This window comes from Anguilla anguilla, chromosome 13 (genome assembly GCF_013347855.1).
Source record: "Anguilla anguilla isolate fAngAng1 chromosome 13, fAngAng1.pri, whole genome shotgun sequence".
In the NCBI taxonomy this organism is placed as follows: domain Eukaryota; kingdom Metazoa; phylum Chordata; class Actinopteri; order Anguilliformes; family Anguillidae; genus Anguilla; species Anguilla anguilla.
The window spans coordinates 6794389-6818406 of NC_049213.1; the positions used below are offsets into that span (position 1 = coordinate 6794389).

General features: G+C 48.4%; 1 protein-coding gene across 3 annotated transcripts in view; it reads left to right on the forward strand.

The window, feature by feature from the left end:
- chd6 (chromodomain helicase DNA binding protein 6) overlaps positions 1 to 23054 on the forward strand; it is an 84207-nt gene extending 61153 nt beyond the window's left edge. For all 3 annotated transcript variants that reach the window (XM_035387548.1, XM_035387549.1, XM_035387550.1), the window contains exons 28-38: positions 157 to 211; positions 1893 to 2127; positions 3230 to 3438; positions 4266 to 6128; positions 7331 to 7482; positions 8040 to 8255; positions 9343 to 9822; positions 10682 to 10867; positions 12173 to 12316; positions 13683 to 13787; positions 17824 to 23054. In XM_035387548.1, the coding sequence (XP_035243439.1) occupies positions 157 to 211; positions 1893 to 2127; positions 3230 to 3438; positions 4266 to 6128; positions 7331 to 7482; positions 8040 to 8255; positions 9343 to 9822; positions 10682 to 10867; positions 12173 to 12316; positions 13683 to 13787; positions 17824 to 18945 (4767 nt within the window). In that variant the 3' untranslated portion in view covers positions 18946 to 23054. The remainder of the gene's footprint in view (positions 1 to 156; positions 212 to 1892; positions 2128 to 3229; positions 3439 to 4265; positions 6129 to 7330; positions 7483 to 8039; positions 8256 to 9342; positions 9823 to 10681; positions 10868 to 12172; positions 12317 to 13682; positions 13788 to 17823) is intronic.
- The last annotated feature ends 964 nt before the right edge of the window (positions 23055 to 24018 follow it).

Genomic DNA, 24018 nt, shown 5'->3' on the forward strand with positions numbered 1-24018 from the left:
CAGAGGTCAGGCTATTATATACCCACGGGCCCTGGAAGTTAACCACCTTAAACCCCACCTTGGTTGCCACTTTGCCTTGGATATTTACCATGGCGCCTTGGCTTTGCTACATAATTGTTGTTTCTGTGATGCATTATTTATTGTTTTCCCTTAAAGGAAGAGACTGCATCCACCAATGAAGTGCTGGACAAAACTGAAAGCGCAATTCCGGGTGAGCATAGATCGACACGGCCGAGGTCATCTGCATGTAAAGAACGCATGCATGCGGTGCACATACAGAACATGTGTGTTATGCATACGGAGCATTTCCACGACAAGCACGTACATGCATAATACATACAGAGCATATGGATGTATTGCGCATAGAGCGTGTGCATGCAGTGTGCATACAGAGTGCATGCATTCATTGCACATACAGAGCGCATTCATGCGTTGCACGTACAGAGCACATGCATGTGTTGCATATACGGAGCGCATGCATGTGTTGCATATACAGAGCGCATGCATGCGTTGCAAATACAGAGCACATGCATGCGTTGCAAATACAGAGCGCATGCATGTGTTGCATATACAGAGCGCATGCATGCGTTGCAAATACAGAGCACATGCATGCGTTGCACATACAGAGTGCATGCATGCACTGCACATACAGAGCGCATGCATGAGTTGTACATACAGAGCGCATGCATGAGTTGTACATACAGAGCGCATGCATGCATTGCACATACAGAGTGCATGCATGCACTGCAAATACAGAGCACATGCATGTGTTGCATATACAGAGCGCATGCATGAGTTGTACATACAGAGCGCATGCATGCATTGCACATACAGAGCGCATGCATGCATTGCACATGGAGTGCGCATTTACTCATGCCTTTATTTATTGAAATGGATAATTAAACACAAAAGGTCAAAATCCCAACAGAAACGCATGTCTTAGAAAATTACAAAAAAAAAACTGGTTTTGGGGCAGTTTGGGAGAGCAGTCTGGAATAAGTGTGAAAAAAGTCTGGAATTTTGATTTGTGAAAAAGGCAAGAACCAAACCTCCTAGTTTGACTTAGCATAGATTAGGTCAGAGCAATGTTCACTGTGTGAACTGGACTTAATGTGTTCACGGCTATGAATAACTGTACAAAATGAGTATTGTGCCTTATCGGACCTGTGTTTTGTAGTTGTTCCAGTGACCTTTGGTATGCACTTATTGTACGTCGCTTTGGATAAAAGAGTCTGCCAAATAATTGGAATGTAATGTAACTGATAATTGGACTAATTTGCGACTTACTTGGACATCTGTCATCACTGTATTCTGAGTGTTAGGCTCAGGGCTGTGAAAAGAAAGGGGTCTTCACAGAATAATACTAATAATGTGCGACAGTTGTGATGTCATCTTGCTTGTAGAAAAACTGAGAGGAGTTCCATCAATTGCAGAGTTGCTTTTACATCCAGACATATAGCAGACGCTCTTATCCAGCCCTACACAGAATACATTCTTTAAAATACAATACATCCATTCAGCTGGATATTCACTGAAGCAGTGAAGTATAAGTACCTTGCTGACAACATTACAGTTCCCCAACCATTAAGTTACACTGCCCCAACTGGAGTGCATTGGTAACAGCCAATAGAATAATGCCAACAGGGATTAGTGGATACTTTCTGGATACTTCCTTGTCATTCCCACAGGGGTCCTGGAAGTATAACCAGAACGTATCCTCCAATCACCTTCAGCATTGTTTTGTTGGTTGTTACCAACGCGCTCCATGATTGGTGGAGGACCTCTCTGTTTTTTCAACAAATAAGGTGACATGATGTCTGTCGTATCCTGGCTCTGTTTGTTTTCCCTGATTCATACTTAATCTCCATGGGCCGGTTCTCTCACCGTCTCAGTGCTGATTGGCCAGGAGAGCGCGGAGCAGGGGAAGGCCATGTGGCCGGCGGGCTCCGCCCTCACCGCGCGCCTCCGGCGGCTCATCACCGCGTACCAGCGCTTCACGCGCCGCGAGCCCATGCGCCACGACTTCCTGCTGCCCGAGGGGGCGGGGCCGGTGGCCTGGCAGCTGGGGGAGGAGCTGAGGCGGCGCACCATCGAACCTGACCCCCTCTTCCTGGAGTGGCAGAGGAGGTGAGTGTCGGGAGGACTACACGCTGTTACTCTTCAAATAAACCCCAGTTCCCTACATCCCCCTGCAGCGAAACCCACATATCTATTCAGTTACAGTGTTATCACATTATTATTTGTAATGTATTCATATTTACAATATTATATACGTAACATGAAATAAGATAATGACGAGAACAGGCCATTCAGCCCAACAATGCTTGCCGTTTTCCTAACTAAGTTGTACCTAGTGCTCGCGTTTCTGCCTCTGCCACATTGCCTGACAAGCTATTCCACACACTGAGTACTATCTGTGTGAAAAAAACACTTCCTAATGTCAGTTTACCTTTTGCTAATTTCTATTTATGTCCCCTCGCTCTACTAACAGAACTCAACCTGAAGAAGCTCTTGTAATATACGTTTTATGTGCAAAGAACTCCACTGAATAATGTGGGCCACATGACCCAGATAAACTAACCTCCTCTGATTGGCTGAGTGCTGATCTAGGATCAGGTTTAACCTGCCCATGTCCTTTCCATATCTATTATAAGCTACAAAGCAGTCCTTATATTGTGGGTGCTCCTGCACTGGTGTTCTCTGCTGTGTTAGTCCTGGTTCTGATCCAAACTGCTATAGCGGGCCAGACGAGTGACAAATTTTCACACAAAAAACCCTTGATGCTGACTGGAGACTACACTGTCCGCATTGATATGATAATTAACTGATCAACGAGTTGTTTCTAAAACTTGGTAGTTCACACATGCACACACACGCACGCACACTCACACACACACACACACACACAGTCAGTACTAGTATTGCCCATGGAAGGAGGAGAGATTCAGTTGGCTGGGATGACAGTGTCTCATTGCTCACTGCTGACCCCTGCTGGTCAGCTGGGTACCCACAAGCCTGCCTGTTGAGTTGCATATGAAGCATCTTCTTGTGACTCATGTGAGTGAGCCTGACTTGTGCAGCTTCAGTGGGGAGCACACGCTAGTCCTTAGCGGAGGCTACAGCAGTGAGAGTTGATGAATACATATGGGCGCTTCCAAATTGGGAGAACAAGGGGGGGAAAAGCATGAGAGAAAGGAGAAACCAAACGCGGTCCCGCCTCTGTCGCCAGGTGGACGCGGCGGGAGCAGGCGGACTTCTACCGCACGGTGTCGTCGTTCGGCGTGGTGTTCGACCCGGAGAAGAAGGCCTTCGACTGGGCGCAGTTCCGCTCGTTCGCGCGGCTGGAGCGGAAGACGGACGAGAGCCTGGAGCGGTACTTCTACAGCTTCGTGTCCATGTGCCGCACGGCCTGCCGGCTGCCGCCGCGCAAGGACGAAGGTAGGCGCGGGGGCGGAGCCTGACGCAGGGGCGGAGCCTGCCATGGGGGCGGAGCCTGCTGCATGCTACCCACCACTACGCTCATTCTGCGCCACTTACAAACCGCTGCGACCTCTGACCTTCAGAACATACGCACAATTTGCCAGGTTATTGTATATGAGTAAGAATATAGGAATTAAAACGTTATTATGGAGTAATGGCGTCACACAAAAATGCCTGCAGCAAACTTCGAGGGACCAGATTTGGTGTCTAGAGGTGTTTTCATGGATTTATTTTTTTGAAAAGGTACTATTTTGTTGTCACTTATCACTTGAACTGCACAGTCCTGAATGACCTGCAGTTGACCTTCATTGTGTAATTGTGCATAATTGCTGACAGATCCATTTCACGTTGTTTTTTTAAATGTTCATTTTATTTCCAGCTGCTCATCGTGCATGCAGTATTTCCCTTGCAGCCATTCTAATGTTTCTCCTCTAATCCTCTAATAACCACGTTATGCACCAGACCTGGGTCAAATGCGTATCTGTTTTGGATTCAAATACTTTTCTGTGCTCTACTGATCTTGCCTGGTGTAATTGAGCCAATATGCCAATATGACCAGAAGGCGGGATTTGCACTTTTTGAGAGTATTTCATTGGTTCCAATAAACCAGGGCAAGATCAGTAAAGCGTGGATAAGTATTTGAATCCAAAACAAATACGTATTTGACCCAGGTCTGTTATGCACGTTTGCTCCGTCGCCATTCTGAATCGTCCCTCGGGGACTCTGGGGGGCCCCCACTGACTGACTCTGGGGCCCCACTGACTGGTGTCTGTCCTTGCTCTCAGGGCCCCTGGACCACACCCTGTTCGTGGAGCCCATCACGGAGGAGCGGGCGGCCCGGACGCTGTACCGCATCGAGCTCCTGCGCAAGGTGCGGGAGCAGGTGCTGCGGCACCCCCTGCTGGCGGGCCGGCTGCAGCTGTGCCGGCCCAGCCTGTACCTGCCGGTGTGGTGGGAGTGCGGGAAGCACGACCGGGACCTGCTGATCGGCGCCGCCCGGCACGGCCTCAGCCGCACCGACTACTACATCCTCAACGACCCGCAGCTGTCCTTCCTGGAGGCCCACCGCAACTACGTGCAGAAGGAGAACCGCGGCGGCGGCGGCTACCACCATGCCGCCGGCCTGCCGCACCACCACTGCTGCCTGTACGAGGCGGGGCTCAGCCACTGCCACTCCCCCCAGCCCGCCGAGTTCCACCCAGTGTCCGCCCACCACCAGCACCACCACCAAGCACACATCCACGCCCACGTCCACCCCGCCCCGGCGGAGGCGGCGGCGGTGCCGGACGCGGGCGGGCCCCTGGGGTTGGGCCCCGGGGCCAGGGAGGGCTTCCTGGACTGCGGCTCCCTGGACGAGTCGCTGGAGCTGGCCTCTCTCCAGCACGGGAAGCCCAGCAAGGAGGCGCTCAACGGCTTCCCCTTCAACTCGGCCTCGGGCGGCCAGAGCATGCTCAACTCGTACGGCGTGCACGGTGAGCTGGGCGGGGACTCCAAGCTGCGCAGCGACGTGCTGGTGGGGGACCAGTACCCCTGCGAGGACACGGGCCTCATGACCCCCTCCGTGGAGCTGGACGAGCTGCACGCCCCCTGGGAGAGCGCCGACCACGTCTTCACCGAGCCCGACGCCATCCTGGGCCCGCCCAGCCTGGAGGCGGAGTTCCTGGACTCCGGGCAGCCGGGGGACGGCCTGAGCATGCCCAGCTCGGACGCGCAGAGCGCCGCCGTGGAGCCGCTGCCGTCCAGCTTCATGCTGTTCAAGGACATCGCCGTGGCCGAGCCGGCCGTGGAGCCGGCCGACCTGTCTGTGAGCCCGCCCAGGTTCGCGCCTCCGCCCCTCTCCCTGTCCGACATCGGCCTCCACCCCCAGGGCGGGGCTGACGAGCGCGAGGAGAAGCTGAGCGACTCCGACGTCACGCACAGCGTCCCGAGCCCAGGGGACGGCGCAGACAGCATGACCTTCGAGTTCGACAAGGAGGAGCTGTCTCGGGACAGCCAGAGCCTGATCGAGCCGACTCCGGGGCCTTTGGACTCAGAGAGGCCCTGCGTTGAGTCACGCGAGGAGTCATGTGACCGACCCTCCGACGAGTCATGTGACCAACCCTGTGATGACTCGCGTGATGAGTCGCGTGACCAACCCAGTGTGGAGTCATGCGATCGACCCTGTGTCGAGTCCTGTGACCAGCCCTGTGCTGAGTCATATGACCGACCCTGTGCTGAGTCATGTGACCGACCCTGTGATGAGTCATGTGACCAACCTTGCAATGAGTCATGCCACAGGCCCTGTGATGAGTCATGCCACAGGCCCTGCGATGAGTCATGTGGCCGACCCTGTGTTGACTCTTTTGAAGGGCCCTCTGAGTCCAGGGGTGAGATGACTCTCGGTGGACATGTTTTCCCCGCTGTTGATCCCCCGACCCCCTCCCACCTCGCACTGCCTGCGCACCCCATCCCTCTGGCAGAACCCCCAGCGTCCCCCAGGCCCGAGGAGATGTCCTCGTTTAAACAGGGGTTCACGTTAGAACCCCTGAGCTCGGACAGCAAGCCTGATCCCCCAGAGCCAGACAGCACCGTGCCTCCTGAGACGCTGGAGCAGACGGGGATGCTGGAGGTGAAGGAGGAGGTGAAGGAGGAAAGGCCCAAAACTCCAGGTACTGTCCCGACCAAAACACCAGGCACTGTCCTGACCAAAAACCCAGGTACTGTCCCAACCAAAACCCCAGGTACTATCATGACCAAAACTCCAGGTACTCTCCCCGATCAAAATCACAGGCACTGTCCTCGACCAAAACCCCAGGTACTGTCCCGACCAAAACTCCAGGTACTGTCCCGACCAAATCCCCAGGTAATGTCCCGACCAAAACCCCGGGTACGGTCCCCGACCAAAACCGCGGATACTGTCCCCGACCAAAACCCCAGGTAGTGTCCCTGACCAAAACCTCAGGTAGTGTCCCTGACCAAAACCCCAGGTAGTGTCCCTGACCAAAACCCCAGGTACTGTCCCTGACCAAAACCCCAGATACTGTCCCTGACCAAAACCCCAGATACTGTCCCTCACCAAAAACCCAGGTACTGTCCCAACCAAAACCCCAGGTACTATCATGACCAAAACTCCAGGTACTCTCCCCGATCAAAATCACAGGCACTGTCCTCGACCAAAACCCCAGGTACTGTCCCGACCAAAACTCCAGGTACTGTCCCGACCAAATCCCCAGGTAATGTCCCGACCAAAACCCCGGGTACGGTCCCCGACCAAAACCGCGGATACTGTCCCCGACCAAAACCCCAGGTAGTGTCCCTGACCAAAACCTCAGGTAGTGTCCCTGACCAAAACCCCAGGTAGTGTCCCTGACCAAAACCCCAGGTACTGTCCCAACCCAAACCCCAGGTACTGTATCACTCTCCCAGCAGTAACATACTGTATTTTTACTGCTTCCAAAGGCCTCGGTCAGTGCCAACATGGTCCTGACTCACACTGAATCTCTGAAAGACAATTCTGTTGTTTTGGCTGAAATGTGTTGTAGCAGAATGACAACCACAATTTAGAAAAAAAAAATAAAAATTGGAAGGGTAGTTGAAAAAACTTGACAGTGGTCTGCTGGGCGGTATCTTCCCAGTGAGTTTAGCTAAGTGCCACATTTACGTACAAAATAAGCTCATCTGGGATTGCACATCGGCTCCCAGCTACTGCTTACGACATCTGTTTATAGTTGCATTGCTTTGACCAAAAGTATTGTGTGAAAGTGTCTTCTCCACACCAGACTCAGCGATTTCATTTATGAAACAGACGAAGCGTAGCTTGCGTCAGAGTGATAGAAGCGAATGACGAGCTTTTCCTCTCTAACGTTGTCAGCCCTGCTGGTGGAGAGCTATGGGGAGGAGCCTCGGTTTGCTCCGCCCCTTTCGGTGTGTGACATGCCCGAAAGCCTATCGGACGTCCGGGAACCCACCATCGCCCAGCTCCTGCAGGAGAAAGCCCTGTACTCCTTCTCTGAGTGGCCTAAGGTACCCAAGCCCAGACCCTTACCCTAACCGTAACCAGAGTCTCCTGGTCGCCAGTGGCCTGACCTCGCAGAAGGCCAACATACTGCAGTATACTGTAAATGGGTGAAAATATGAATGGTTTTGAAAATGATTCATTCTTAATAATGATGTAGTAATACAATGATAAATGCATTCTACAGCGGTGTATATAGAGGTGTGTGAAAGCTGTAATACTTTGTGTACGTTTTCTCATATTATGAAGTATCTCCATAATACAGTTTATTGCAATTTATTTTTATTATGTTCCATTTCGTAACACCTATTGTCATTGCTTTAAATTCTGTTCCAACGGCTGCTTTGGTTAATGTTTTTGCTTTACAGCAAATTTTGATACTTTCATATTTTTTATTGTATTCACTCTTTGTTGGAAATAAGAAACCAAGATTTAATAACCTTATAGAATTTGTTTCCACTGCACGATATGCCCTTTTTAATAGGATAGGGCAATAAAGAGAGAATCTTTTTTTGTTTTTTGGCCCGTGGTACGTGAGCTTGTGCGTCTCTCTCTTCCCTCCCAGGATCGAGTGATAATAAACCGCATCGACAGCGTCTGCCACGCCATCCTGAAGGGGAAGTGGCCGTCCACCAATCAGCAGTACGAGTCGCCCGGCTCCCTCGCCAACACCTGCGTGTCCAACAGCGCCCCCCAGAGGGCGGGCTACGTGCCCGCCAGGGCGCAGCCGACGCAGAGCCTTAGCTTCGGCATCTCGGCCCCCGCCCCTCACCTGGCCAAGGTGACTGCGGTCCGCTGCGCGGGGAGGCCCTCGGGCTGTGACCGTGAGGCCGAAACGGGCCTTCACGTGCACGCCCTGGACTTCTTCGTGAGGGGTTTGCCACGCAGAGAAGAAAGATCACTTTATGGGGTGGGCTAGGCACTCTTATTTCATTTGTTATGTTTCTTTTTTATTTTTATTCTGCCTAGTTTGCACAGCAGCGGGTAAAGATTCAACTGTGACGCACAAAAACTAGAAAAAAAAATTAAACGTTGGGCGTTTGTAGAGGTCGTTAATAAGTGCAAGCAGTCTTAATATGGTGCTGATTGGCTTCATGGTGGTGCTGTAACAGGCACATTAAATGCAGTCTTTGAATGAATGCGTAACTTCACAGAATGTAGTACATGGGCATTTCCTTAGAACAAATTTGCCTAAAGGGCCCATGAAGTCCACTGTATTGGGCTTTTTGAATGTTTTTATTTGTTGTAAAATGCTTAACCAACATCTTCTCAAAGACTGTTGGACGTACTGACATGAGACTTTGACTGATCTGTTGACTGGACTCATATTGGTCATTATTATTAAAATTATCATTAAATAGCGTGGCTGAAGTAAACGTTGATGGTACAGCATAGTTGAAATGCAACCAGCCTACTTCTTTATGGTAGAGTAGTTCTCTGGAAATTGTAGAATGAGTAGTTTGGCCCTGAAAAACTGATATCAATGGTGCAGTATGTAGGTTTGGAGAAAGGGGCAAAAGACTACTGGATTAAAAAAAAAAAAAAAACTTGTGAATGCAAAACAGGATGATTGACAGGCCGGCTGGCACGATAATTGGAGTGGCTGGTTTCATACCTTTTAATTTATTGATATTTGTCAAGATGTGAAGAAGATTTAACCAAATATGAACAAAAGTGTTCTACAACAAACATATATACTGCACCTTAGGTGGTAACTATTATTTAGAAGAACAGTAGTTTGTGCCTTTGGTAAGAAAACTGAAAACATTTTTCATGTTTTCATAAAGTGATGAACACAGGGATCATGCACAGAGATTCCATTGGATAACTGCCTGAGGCTGACATGGTCAACTGACTCTGGTTTTCAGGAGTCCTTGGTGAGCGTGCCTTTCCTCCCGGAGCTGAAGAGAGGCCGGCGGGGATTCGAATACGAAGCGGAGGCTCAAGGGAAGCCGTGTCACGCGGGCGAGAAGATTCCGGTGGGCGTGACCACGCACAGGGGAGGGCCGATGCTGCTGAACGGCTGGCAGGAGGCGGCCATGGACCTGTCTAAGGCCGGGGAGATGGGGATAGGGGTGGAGCCTGGGAGCGTGGGTCACATGACCCACCCAGGCCACCCCGCCCAACACAAACTGCCCTCCATGAGCCCCATGCAGGGCTCCCTGGGCCTGGACATGGCCGGCATCCTGCAGGCCGGCCTCATCCACCCCGTCACCGGCCAGATCGTCAACGGCAACCTTCGCCGCGACGACGCGGTCATGCGCCGGAGGAGGGGGCGACGGAGAAACGTGGAGGGCCCCGACATGGGTTTCGTCAAGAGCTCGGGCCTACACGTCCCGGAGCAGCAGGTCTGTGAGAGGGTGCTGCGAATGTTACCAGGGGGCTGTTTCAATAAATTAGAACAGGAGTAGCCTTACTGAAGTGTTACTTGAGAGGTAACCTTACTAAATGGTTAGGAGAAGTAGTCTTACTGAAGTGTTACTTGAGGAGCAGACCATGGTCAATTACATGAGTATATTTTTGTTTAAAGACTTACCTGGGGAGTAGTCTTAATAAAGACTTACCTGAGGAGAGTAGTCTTAATAAAGACTTACCTGAGGAGAGTAGTCTTAATAAAGACTTACCTGAGGAGAGTAGACTTAATAAAGACTTACTTGAAGAGTAGACTTAATAAAGACTTACCTGAAGAGTAGTCTTAATAAAGACTTACCTGAGGAGAGTAGTCTTAATAAAGACTTACTTGAAGAGTAGACTTAATAAAGACTTACTTGAAGAGTAGACTTAATAAAGACTTACCTGAAGAGTAGTCTTAATAAAGACTTACCTGAGGAGTAGTCTTAATAAAGACTTACCTGAGGAGAGTAGTCTTAATAAAGACTTACCTGAGGAGTAGTCTTAATAAAGACTTACCTGAGGAGAGTAGTCTTAATAAAGACTTACTTGAAGAGTAGTCTTAATAAAGACTTACTTGAAGAGTAGTCTTAATAAAGACTTACCTGAAGAGTAGTCTTAATAAAGACTTACCTGGGGAGTAGTCTTAATAAAGACTTACCTGAAGAGTAGTCTTAATAAAGACTTACCTGAAGAGTAGTCTTAATAAAGACTTACCTGAGGAGTAGTCTTAATAAAGACTTACCTGAGGAGTCCTTTACTGAAGAGTTGACATTGTAGCAGCCTTACTGAAGTGTGTTCCTGTGGTGCGTACAGAGCAGACCCGAGAGCGTCATCAGCCAGTCGGCGGTGTCTTCCTCCTCCTCATCCTCGGCGGCGCCGGAGCAGCCGGAGGGCCCGGTGCCGGTCCCGACGCTGGACCGGGAGGCCGCCAGCAAGGGGCTGATGGAGTGGCTCAGCCAGAACCCCAGATACAGCATGGAGGTGCCTGCCTTCGCCCCCGTGAGTACGACCCAGCCCCTGGCTCTCCGAGCGGCTGCTCTTCTCAAATACGGCTGATCTGCGCTCGGCGGGAGCCAGAGCAGTACACGGCAGGCCGGACGCTGGTGGATTCCTCAGGTTTTCAGATCCTGAGCAGCGTTATCAAATCGCTGAACCTACGCACCTTGGCTGAGAGTCAAACCTCACAGGTGTCTGAACCCAGTCCTGGAGGTGATGGTGTTCAGTGCGTTTCAGTTACAGTGATTCAGGGTCCTGGGTGTTCAACAGGGGGTCTGTCTAGGGTGTGTGGGTAAGAAGGAGCTGGTCTTGTAACCAATATGTCACAGGTTCGATTCCCAAACAGGACACTGCCATTGTACCCTTGAGCAAGGTACTTAACCTGCATTGCTTCAGTATATATCCAACTGTATAAATGGATGCAATGTAAATGCGATGTAAAAAGTTGTGTTAGTCACTCTGGATAAGAGCATCTGCTAAATGCCTGTAATGTAATGTTTAAATGTAACCCTTTTTAACTTTGAGTCTGGATAAGGGTCCCTGAATCTGAAGCAGTTGAAAGCCCTTGATTTAAGTCTTTATTTAGCTGAAGGATCCACACACCTTGTCCACACGGCTTTACACAAATACCTGCAGTTACACTGCGGCCCTCCAGGACTGGATTTCGACACCCCCGTCCTCACCTCTTAGCTGTTCAGCTAAAGCCCAAAAGCTAGATCTAAACACTAACACTAGAGACTTAGAACTACGAATTCCACCTGCAAAACCAGGTTCTGTGCAGGTGTGACAGTAACTATGTACAAAAGCAAACTTAATTTTAAAAAAAAAACTGGAAAGAGCGGGACTTTTCCCCTGCCCCTTACCTGCTCAGGAAGATGACTTACCTACGGAAGAGCCAGAAGTGTCACACAACCTGCCCGATGCTGCCGTCCTTTCATTACATTACATTACAGGCATTTGGCAGACGCTCTTATCCAGAGCGACGTACAACAAAGTGTATAACCATAACCAGGAACAAGTATGACGAAACCCCTAGAGAGAAGTACCGGTCCAAGTACAGGGAACAACCGCATAGTTCAACTTGGACCCTGATGGTTAAACTGATTAACACTAACACTTCGTTAGGTTTGTTTGTTATTTTCATAGTGGGGTTTCACCAGCCTCTTAGCGCTAGCGGGCTGCAGCGGTACAGCGAGCCTGGCTAGGACTGTTCTGTGATGAAGCGGGAAGGATGTGTGGCAGTGTCGGGGGGGGCCCTGGGGCGTGCGGCGGAGCGGGGTTTGTGAGCTCTCCTTCTCTCTGCGGCAGTCTCAGAACGTGGGGATCCTGCACGGCTTCGTCGAGAGGCCCAAACAGAGGAGGCATCGCTGTAAAGACCCCACCAAGCTGGACGTTAACTCCCTCACCGGAGAGGAGAGGGTGCCGGTGGTCCATAGGGCCACGGGCCGCAGGGTAACGCTCCCCTCCGCACCCCCCCTTCCTAACGCTCAGACTCGAATTTAACCGCAGAAACACTGAAAGCTACCCGCTTAGGTTAGCGTAGCCTAGTTTAGCTTCATTCAAGTCGTCCTTCGTTAATCCCATTTGAGAAATGTGCCTGCCATTTTGGCCACGACGTCCACGTATATATAAAAAACAACAGAAAAGCCTTTTATATAATATTGTAAGTCGGTTCCTACCTGAGGTGTTGATTGAAGATGAGCTATCAGTTAGCTCATTGATTTAGACTTGAGCCTCGTGCATGTTATTATTTTTTTAAACTTGAAGTGAATAATCTTTACATTATGAAGTGGATTACCTCAGATCTTAGAGTAAGGGCTCATACGCCATGAGGATTTTGGAATCTGAGAAATTTACTGTGTCAGGGTAATCTCCAAATTAGTCACTGATGTTGTCTAACATGGTTATAAATCCTGCATCATAGCTCAGAGAAGTCATAAACTGTTTCTGTAAGGCAGTACAGCTCTTTACTCCATGAATCCTGCTTTAGCTGGAACTGGCTCAGGTTTTGAGAAGGAAGACGTGAGCCCACACACCCTCGTCCATCTCTTCATCCGTCCTCATCATCGGCGTCGTTCTTTTCTGTTCGCCATTTGTGTCTGATGTGCTTTCTCACACCTGTCTGCTTCTGTCATGTCAGCTCGTTGTGATGGTACTGAAAGGTTGCTTCTCATCAGAGCCTTGCTGTTTATGAAACCCAGCTGTTGAACAGGAACCTTTAAGAAATAAACATTTATTTGAATTCAGGACATTTTCAGAAATTTCAGAACTGTTTTCAGTCCCCTTGTAGCTAATGATCAGGGGCTAATGATTTTTGTACAGATGAACAGGGACCTACTTGGCAAATTTGGCTCTTAATTGCCCTTACCAGTTTGCTTTGGATTGGACAGGATTCAAAATAAGGGCCAAACTACTGAAGCAAAACAAGAGGCAGCATTGCTTTGGGATATGGCTAATTTAGCTTCTGTGAAAGTATATCAGTAGCATGGCATCATATTAATATCAGTAATTTGATAAGCAGACAGAATTTTTAGAACTCTGTTTTTATTGGTGTACACTGTACAGAGTGTATGCTGTTGTGAGTAACTTAAAAGTGGCAGTGTGAAGTTCTTATGCATTGTTTGCTTGTGTTCTGTTATTTTTTCAATTATTAAAAGTAACAGAAAACATTTTATGTGGCTTTATACCTTGGCAATCATGTGTACTGTTCAGAAGCTTTATTTGCCATTTAACATAAATGTGACATTTCAGTGGTAGATACTTTAATAGCCTGCTTAATATTGCACATGATTTGATCCTGCATTTCCTTGTGCTGCAGCTGGGGGGCGCTATGGCACCAGCCATGAAGGAGCTGTCGCGCTGGCTGGATGCTAACACAGATTACTGCGTGGCCCCTGACTGGGCAGACATCGTGAAGCATTCTGTGAGTGGCTGGATCCATCTCATTTCCATGTCTTTGCATGACTTAAACATTTTAGGCGGACTGAAACGACTGGATGTACAGCTGTTGGAAGTCCTTTTTTGTCTGTGTGGTAAAGGCTGGAAAAAGTTTTTTTTTTTTTTTTTAAAGTAAAGATGGGACTGCTTGATAGCTCATTCTGTTAAGGCTCTGTTCCAGTGTGTGGATGGGCCCCATGGTCTGGTATCTGTTAAGGCTCTGTTCCAGTGTGTGGATGGGCCCCATGGTCTGGTATCTGTTAAGGCTCTGTTCCAGTGTGTGGATGGGCCCAATTATCTGGTATTTTCTGTTCCAGTGCGTAACAGGACAGCTGTATAGGCTGTAATACTCAATAGGTGTGTAACATGAGGGCTGTAATGCTCAGTGTGTAACAGGCAGGCTGTAATGTTCAGTGTGTAACAGGCATGTTGTAATGTTCAGTATGTAACAGGATGGCTTTACTGCTCTGTGTCTAACAAGAAGGCTATAGCCTAATTGCTGAGTGTATAAAAGGAACGCTGTAATGCTTGGTGTGTAAGAGGGTAGCTGTAAATACTGTAATGCTGAGTAGGTATGTAACAGGAGGGCTGTAATCCTCAGTGTGTAACAGGCAGGCTGTAATGCTTAGCATGTAAAAGGAGGGCTGTAACGCTTGGTCTGTAACAGGATGGCTCTAAAGACTGTAATGCTCAGTAGGTATGTAACAGGAGGGCTCTGTAATAGGCAGACTGTAATGCTCCATGTGTGACAGCAGGGCTGTAATGCTCAGTGTGTAATGGGGATTGTAAGGCTGTGTGAGGTAACAGGAGGGCTGTAATGCTTAGCATGTAAAAAAGGGCTGTAATGCTTGCTGTGTAACAGTAGGGCTATCATGCTCAGTGTGTAACAGTATGGCTGTAATGCTCAGTGTGTGTGACGGGGGCTGTAATGCTCAGTGTGTGTAACGGGGGGGCTGTAATGCTCAGTGTGTAACGGGGCTGTAATGCTCAGTGTGTAACAGACAGGCTGTAATGCTCAGTGTGTAACAGGGGGGCTGTAATGCTCAGTGTGTAATGGGGGGCTGTAATGCTCAGTGTGTAACAGACAGGCTGTAATGCTCAGTGTGTAACAGGGGGGCTGTAATGCTCAGTGTGTAACAGACAGGCTGTAATGCTCAGTGTGTAACAGGGGGCCTGTAATGCTCAGTGTGTAACAGACAGGCTGTAATGCTCAGTGTGTAACAGGGGGGCTGTAATGCTCAGTGTGTAATGGGGGGCTGTAATGCTCAGTGTGTAACAGGCGGCCTGTAATGCTCAGTGTGTAACAGTATGGCTGTAATACATGCCCATTATGCCCATGTAACGCTTGGTCTGTAACAGGATGGCTCTAAAGACTGTAATGCTCAGTAGGTATGTAACAGGAGGGCTCTGTGTAATAGGCAGACTGTAATGCTCCATGTGTGACAGCAGGGCTGTAATGCTCAGTGTGTAATGGGGATTGTAAGGCTGTGTGAGGTAACAGGAGGGCTGTAATGCTTAGCATGTAAAAAAGGGCTGTAATGCTTGCTGTGTAACAGTAGGGCTATCATGCTCAGTGTGTAACAGTATGGCTGTAATGCTCAGTGTGTGTGACGGGGGCTGTAATGCTCAGTGTGTGTAACGGGGGGGCTGTAATGCTCAGTGTGTAACGGGGGCTGTAATGCTCAGTGTGTAACAGGGGGGCTGTAATGCTCAGTGTGTAACAGGGGGGCTGTAATGCTCAGTGTGTAACAGACAGGCTGTAATGCACAGTGTGTAACAGGCTGTAATGCTCAGTGTGTAACAGGGGGGCTGTAATGCTCAGTGTGTAACAGGGGGGCTGTAATGCTCAGTGTGTAACAGGGGGGCTGTAATGCTCAGTGTGTAATGGGGGGCTGTAATGCTCAGTGTGTAACAGACAGGCTGTAATGCTCAGTGTGTAACAGTATGGCTGTAATACATGCCCATTATACATGCATTTCAGCCTGTCTGTTGTAATGACAGATGTAATGTTTAGTGTGTAACAGCAGGGCAGCAATGGTCAGTAAGTAATGGGGGCTGTAATGCTCAGTGTGTAACAGACAGGCTGCAATGCTCAGTGTGTGTAACAGGGGGGCTGTAATGCTCAGTGTGTAACAGACAGGCTGCAATGCTCAGTGTGTAACAGACATGTTGTAATGCTCAGTGTGTGTAACGGGGCTGTAATGCTCAGTGTGTTAACAGACAGGCTGTAATGTTCAGTGTGTAACGGGGGCTGTAATGCTCAGTGTGTTAACAGACAGGCTGTAATGTTCAGTGTGTAACAGGAGGGCTGTAATGCTCAGTGTGTAACAGGATGGCTGTAATTCTCAGTGTGTGTAACAAAGGGGCTGTAATGCTCAGTGTGCAACGGGGGCTGTAATGCTCAGTGTGTGTAACAGGCAGGCTGTAATGCTCAGTGTGTAACGGGGAGCTGTAATGCTCAGTGTGTAACGGGGGGCTGTAATGCTCAGTGTGTAACAGGCGGGCTGTAATGCTCAGTGTGTAACAGGGGGGCTGTAATGCTCAGTGTGTGTAACAGGGGGCTGTAATGCTCAGTATGTAACGGAGGGCTGTAATGCTCAGTGTGTAACGGGGGGGCTGTAATGCTCAGTGTGTAACGGGGGGGCTGTAATGCTCAGTGTGTAACGGGGGGCTGTAATGGTCAGTGTGTAACGGGGGACTGTAATACTCAGTGTGTAACGGGGGGGCTGTAATGGTCAGTGTGTAATGGGGTCTGTAATGGTCAGTGTGTAATGGGGGCTGTAATGCTTAGTGTGTAACGGGGGGGCTGTAATGCTCAGTGTGTGTAACGGGGGGGCTGTAATGCTCAGTGTGTAACGGGGGGCTGTAATGCTCAGTGTGTAACAGGGGGGCTGTAATGCTTTGTGTGTAACAGGGGGGCTGTAATGCTCAGTGTGTGTAACGGGGGGCTGTAATGCTCAGTGTGTAACGGGGGGCTGTAATGCTCAGTGTGTGTAACAGGGGGGCTGTAATGCTCAGTGTGTAACGGGGGGCTGTAATGCTCAGTGTGTAACGGGGGGCTGTAATGCTCAGTGTGTAATGGGGGGCTGTAATGCTCAGTGTGTAATGGGGGGCTGTAATGCTCAGTGTGTAACGGGGGGCTGTAATGGTCAGTGTGTAACGGGGGGGCTGTAATGGTCAGTGTGTAACAGGGGGGCTGTAATGCTTTGTGTGTAACAGGGGGGCTGTAATGCTCAGTGTGTAACGGGGGGCTGTAATGCTCAGTGTGTAATGGGGGGCTGTAATGCTCAGTGTGTAATGGGGGGCTGTAATGCTCAGTGTGTAACGGGGCTGTAATGCTCAGTGTGTAACGGGGGGGCTGTAATGGTCAGTGTGTAATGGGGTCTGTAATGGTCAGTGTGTAATGGGGGCTGTAATGCTTAGTGTGTAACGGGGGGGCTGTAATGCTCAGTGTGTGTAACGGGGGGGCTGTAATGCTCAGTGTGTAACGGGGGGCTGTAATGCTCAGTGTGTAACAGGGGGGCTGTAATGCTTTGTGTGTAACAGGGGGGCTGTAATGCTCAGTGTGTGTAACGGGGGGCTGTAATGCTCAGTGTGTAACGGGGGGCTGTAATGCTCAGTGTGTGTAACAGGGGGGCTGTAATGCTCAGTGTGTAACGGGGGGCTGTAATGCTCAGTGTGTAATGGGGGGCTGTAATTCTCAGTGTGTAATGGGGGGCTGTAATGCTCAGTGTGTAACGGGGCTGTAATGGTCAGTGTGTAACGGGGGGCTGTAATGGTCAGTGTGTAACGGGGGGGCTGTAATGGTCAGTGTGTAACAGGGGGGCTGTAATGCTTTGTGTGTAACAGGGGGGCTGTAATGCTCAGTGTGTAACGGGGGGCTGTAATGCTCAGTGTGTAATGGGGGGCTGTAATGCTCAGTGTGTAATGGGGGGCTGTAATGCTCAGTGTGTAACGGGGCTGTAATGGTCAGTGTGTAACGGGGGGGCTGTAATGCTTTGTGTGTGTTCTCTGCTTTGCAGGGGTTCCTGCCGGAGGGGAAGTTCACTCGTATCCTGACGGAGCCCGTGTGCCGTGACGCTGGGCCACGGCGGAGGGGGCGTCGGCCGCGCGGCGACATGCCCAAGGGCGGGGCCCTGCTGTCGGAGTCGCCCTCAGGCATGGGGCCGCTCTTCATGAACGGCCTGATCGGCAGCATGGACCTGGTGAGCCTGCAGAACCTGCGGAACGTTCCGGGCATCCCGCTCACCGGCCTGATGGGCTTTCCGCACGGCTTCGCCGCCGTGCCCGCCGCCGGCGGCGAGGACGCCAAGAACGGCCTGAGCATGCTTCCCATGATGCTCCACGGCATGGCGGCCGTCCAGCCGCACATGTTCAGCGTCGGGGGGCTCGTGAGCCAGCCGGCCACCACCGGCACCCCTTCCTCCGCCTCTTCTACCGTCGCCACGGCGACCGCGGGCACGGCGTCCTCATCCTCCGTGGGCCCGCCCAGCCCCGCCCACAGGGCCGAGCCCACGCCCATCTTCTCCTTGGAGGGCAAGGCGGGCGAAGGCCCCGCCGGCAGGAAGGACGGCAGCGGCGGTAACGGTAGCGGTAAGCCCCCCGCGGAGGGGAAGGCCGGGCCGGTCTGCGGCCACGGCGACTCGCCCGTCGTCACGACGACCAGCAGCAGCAGCAGTAGCAGCAGCAGCAGCAACGGCGGGAGCCACCTGGCCTTCAACCCGTTCCTGATCCCGGGGATGTCGCACGGACTGCTGTACCCGCACATGTTCCTCCCGCACGGCGGGATCATGGCGCTGCCCGGGATGCCGCCCACGGACGGCACCGGCAGCCCCAAGAGGAAGAAGAAGAGGGCGCGGGAGGAAGAGGCGGCGGAACCCGGCCCGTGCACGGACAGCGCGCCCCCCCCAAAACCGGACGCCGCCGGCGAGGCGGAGCCCCCCCCGGAGACGGAGACGGGGACGGGGCCGGGGGCCGAGGCGGAGGACAGCGCGGATCCCGGACCCCAGGGGCCCGCCGGGGAAAGGGAACACGGGGGCACTGAAGAGGAGGGCCCCCCCCCAGAGAAGGGACACGCTCCTGAAAAACTGGCTGAGGATGAGGAAGAGGGAGACGCAGCAGGGAAGGAAGCAGAACCACAATAGATGACGACAGCCCTGCTCTTTTGAACTGTGTGACAGAGTTACCGGTTTGTGATGTGCAAGTCAATGATGTTCATGTAAGGACTTTTATTATCTACTCATTAATGTTTATAGATCTCCTGCCCACTACCAAACTTGTGATTATTATCATTGTTATTATTATCATTGCTATGATTATTATGCACCACTCCCCTCTCCCGTGAGGAGTAGAAAGAAACACGTATGCATATATGCATGTGAACGCACACACCCCCCGTTGTATCATGGGATTCCTGCCAGGACAACCCTGGTGGCGTAGTGTGTCCTGAGTGGAGCTGGGGCCTTTTTACCAGAGGGGGAGTTCGGAAAGCCTTCTCCCAAGTTTGGAAAGTTGCACCTCCCAAGTACTGCTTCACTGTAGTATGGCCACACACACTACACACACACTACACACACACACACACACACACACACACACATCACCCCACACACACCCCGCTTATGGCATTGACCAGCTCAGGCAGCCACGTAGCACAGGCCTGAATTGCAGAAGTCGTCGCCGTTTCCCTTGATGGTGCGAACAGGGTTATGGGATTCCTCTCAGACATGCCTACCTTTTCCTTTCCTTCAGTTCCCAGTTCTCAGTTTAAAGGAACTCTCTCCACGGAAACCCTCTTTAAAGTATCTTTAACAAAGCAAGTGTCACCCCCCCTACCCACCCCAAAAAGATCAGCAGCGTAACTGCTGCTAGGAAGTGCTCTCTCTGAGCAGCTCTGTTCATCCACGGTTGGTTTGTCATTTTGCTGCTTTTAAGATTTTTTTTAAGGGCAACTCCGTTAAATTATATGTAAATACAAAGACGCAACAATAACGGACATCTTGAAAATGCATTGTTGCATTACGTCATACATCATGGACTCCAGGTTTTCGTCTCCAGTAAATACAAAAAAAAGAAAAAAAAAAATAGCTTAAATAGCAAAGTGCAATCGTAGGTTTGTATGGAAAGTCTTGCGGTCGGTATGAATGAGGCCCCCTTTCGTCGAAAGTCTTGGAGTGACCGGTCGCGCCCTCCCGCTAGCCTGCACCCCAGATCGGGGTTGCGTTTGTGGCCACAGAGGGGTCTGCCCTGCCAGAGTTCTGCCACACCGCTGCACTAACGCGCGATAAGAGGCTAGGCCTTGATAACAGACTAGGCCTCAATAAGAGGCTAGGCCTCAATAAGAGGCTAGGCCTCGGCGAGGGAGGAGGAGGAGGAGGGATCGCTCGGCAGACGAAAGGAGGGACGCGTCTGTTCCCATTCGCTGGCTCCGCGTGGGGAAAAAGGGTTTGTGGTTCGCTCAGCACGATGAACAGCCACAGCAGAGTGCCTGATCTCAGAAATACTCGTCTCATGTTCCCCGAACGCATTTCTAAATGCTGTATAATAGATCATATTATGTTTTTTTTTTATTTTATTTTATAAATATATATAAATCTCTGTTGTTTTTTCCATTTTTTTTTTTTTTTTTTGAGAAATACACAAGCCCTACTCTTGTGGATATTCTATTAATCATAGTGTTACATTAGATGGAAGCAAAGCTTCAGTTGTCCCAGAATTTCACAACAGGGTCTTTTGCTTTTTAGAATCTCCACTTGTTTTTTTTTGCTTTTATTGTTTCTCAGTCCAAATCTTTAATTTCCAGATCTTATATGTTTTATCCCCTTTCCGTTTTTTCTTCTTTTTTTTTTTTTTTTGCACAATCCTGTTGGTGAACGTTTACCTGTAAATGTAAGTCTCAGACTTTTTCTTTTTTTTCGTGCGTTTGCGTGCATGCATGCGCACGTCCGCGCGCGCCCCGCCCGGCGGAGAAGGTGTGTGCGTAATTCTGTTTGTACAGCCCTTTGTCTTGCTCTCGGTCACCTTTCTCGTTCAAAGAACTGTTGTCGTTGCCTTGTCACAGCGTGTGACTTTATAATTTATTCGTTTTGCTTTGCCAAACTTTCACCAAATATGACATCTTTTTTCTCGTTTTTTTTTTTCTTTCCAATCTTAGTTTTATTAAAAGTACAATTGCCTTATTTAGTGTTATATATATGGATGTCTTTCCACATCTCCATATCAGAAAGTATATAATAAAGTACTTAACTAGTATAGAGTTTGATCTTATCAGAATTGAAAACTATTGTCACAATGGTCTGTTAGAAATTTCCCTTTAGTTGTATGCATACTTTGTTCACAAGTTCCATCTATTTGAAAATAAGATGCATTTGGATCAGTTAAGTTTAAAAAAAACAAAACAAAACAAAAAAAAAAGTGGCACAAACATCAAAGCCGTTCAATATTGAGTCCAGAATGATTGATAGAATACAGAGAAAAGCTTTTTAAATATTCACTTTAAGCACAAACAGTAAAAAGCTCTTGGATTTTTTAAATGTAATTGTATGTATAGGTATTTATACATGAATCTTTGACAGTGCTCATTAGTTTTGTCTTGCAGATTTGATTTTGATATTGACAATCAACCTCTATCTGATCCAATCACACAAGCACCTTCAAGTGGAAAGCTGCCAATCGCTTTGAGCAAACATCTGAAGTCCATCCTTAAAATGTGCTCACCGTGGAAATCGCTCAGTGTGTGACACCAAGTGATTATGACCAGACATTTGAGATCCTTAGTTACAAATCCTCTCCCGAGATTACTGATCAAAAAAAAGCCTGCAATGATTAATCACGATTTGAACATATGAATACAACTAAAGTGGACACTACATTTAATTTATAGGTCATCCTAATGCAAAACTATATTCTGCCTGTCAGATACATATTGTCTTGCTAACATGTTTGACTATTCTTAATATATATATAAATATATATATATATATGAATATCTATCTTGAAATAAGAAAAGCCCTGAAGGTATTGGGAATACAGCTCAGCCAGATGTTAAAGGAAAAGTACGTTTTATGCCGTACTGTTGACCCATGTCCATTTCACAATATTCCATTACTCATTTGATGACTTCACACAGATAAGCAGTGCATTGAATGAGTACAGTTAAAAAGTCAATATTTATTCAGTTTCCATGTCATGTTGCCATTTTACTTTTTTTTCTCCTTAATTTATCCAAAGTTCAGATTGTTTTTGGTTCATTTGTATTTCAGATATATTTATTGTACACTTCTGTCACACCCGTGTCATTTTTTTAAAAAATATCTGTATTCTAACTTATAAGGATTCAGAAGGAAAACATGCAGGATCCGAACAGACTTTCTGACTGACACAGTTTTCCTCTTTTTTTATGTTATGTTTATTATTTTTGATTATATTTTTGCCTCCAGTGGAAGCAAGAATAGTTAAAAATATTTAAATGTACTGATAACAGAATTGGCAAATGTGCCCACCCTGTCTGAGTACACCGCTGCCCGTATCCATCTCATATGGAGCTGCTAGTTTTACTTCTGCAAAATAATAATAATCATTTTAAATAACCCGAAGGTTTACCTTCGTAAAAGTGCATATGACCTGCACTTTTACACTCGTGCTAAGGTTAGCGCGTAAGCCTTCTGAAAGTTATGGGTTTTTCCATAACTTCACCTGTGCCCGTTCCTTCGTCTTTGACGGAGCAGCTGGCTTCACGTGCGAGGAGCACTACGAATTGAATGAAGTTTGCGCAGGAAGAGACGCGGTATTCTGCGTGACCGTCGTCCCCGGCGCCTTTGCTTCGCTGAAAATTCTGACTCGGACTTCGCTTTTTTTCCCCAAAGCGCATCGAACATGCTGGCGTGTACTCGGAGGGGGTGACTGCGTGCATGCTCTGAGGTTCTGTCCCGCGGCCGCTTGCGTTAGAAGGATAGTTTTAAGCTCATGCAGTTAAAGGCCAGTGCTCACCAAGTGGATGTACTGTAAGCTCTTAGTTTCATCGAACCAAGGGTACTGTATTTGGGATCATATGCTACAGAAAAAAAAGAAGAAAAAAAAAGAAAAATGTACTCAGTGTTGGTCTGAAATCAGCAGCAACATTTTTACAGCGTTGTGGTTTTATTTTATTATATTTTGTTGAACTAGCTCCTGTATTCCCATGTGGACCAATCACATAACTCAGAACATGGTATGTGATCTTTTATTGTGCAATAAAAGATGACTTTCAACTTTCTTCCGATGTGCTCAATTTTTAAGAATCTGTCTTAATGCAATTTTTAAAAATGCAATTCAGTGTCACTTATTCGCCAAGCACATTTTTTCCCCTGGGGAAATGAGCTTTACAGTAAGTGCCATTTTAAAAAGTAATATGCCTTATTGTGTAATTTACGCACTACTTTTTGAGCCACAACAGGTAATGGTAACTTGCCATTACTTAACTTCCCCTTGCTGCTCAGGCGTAAACTCATACTTAATTATGTATTGCCTTTAACTAATTTACTGCCACATAATGTAATACTAGTTACAGAATTGTCCCATAACTGTATAGGGCATAGCCTACTCATAATCCTATAACTTAGAGGGAAAGGTTCTTTGGTGAACCAACGGTGATACTAACGCAGCAATCAATCATCCATCTAAATTAGTGCTGAGCGATTAGTGTTTTTTGAGTTTAGTTCAATTTCGATTTGGTTTGGAACATAATCATGGTTTTCGAATTATTTAATTTTTGAAATATGAATGTACCATGAAATAGTTCAATGGTTTTCGTTGTTTTTTTTTTGTTTTGTTATTAATGCTAAACACCTAATTGAACAAGAGCTTTAAAGCTTCCAATTTATTTTCAAAGGCTCCAAAGTTGTGACTGCATATTACAGAAAATAATTTGCATACATTATCCATTTAGCCTACTAGTAATAAAGTGATTAAAAAAAATTTAACAAAGTGATAAAAACTGTATATTTATTTTATTTGCTTGCTGTCTTTATAATCTGTCTCCCTTATCGTACACTATTGGTTCTGGAAGTAGAGATTTTCTCTGGGACAGCCTGCCAGCGCCATCGAACGTTAACGTTACTGTTTTCAGTGTTCCTCACGAGACACGTTAGCAAGTTAACTAGTAGCGTTGACAAAATCTTTAGACCAACTTCGAGGCAGATATGACGTTCTACAGTGTAAGAACTACCTGTTAGAAGTGT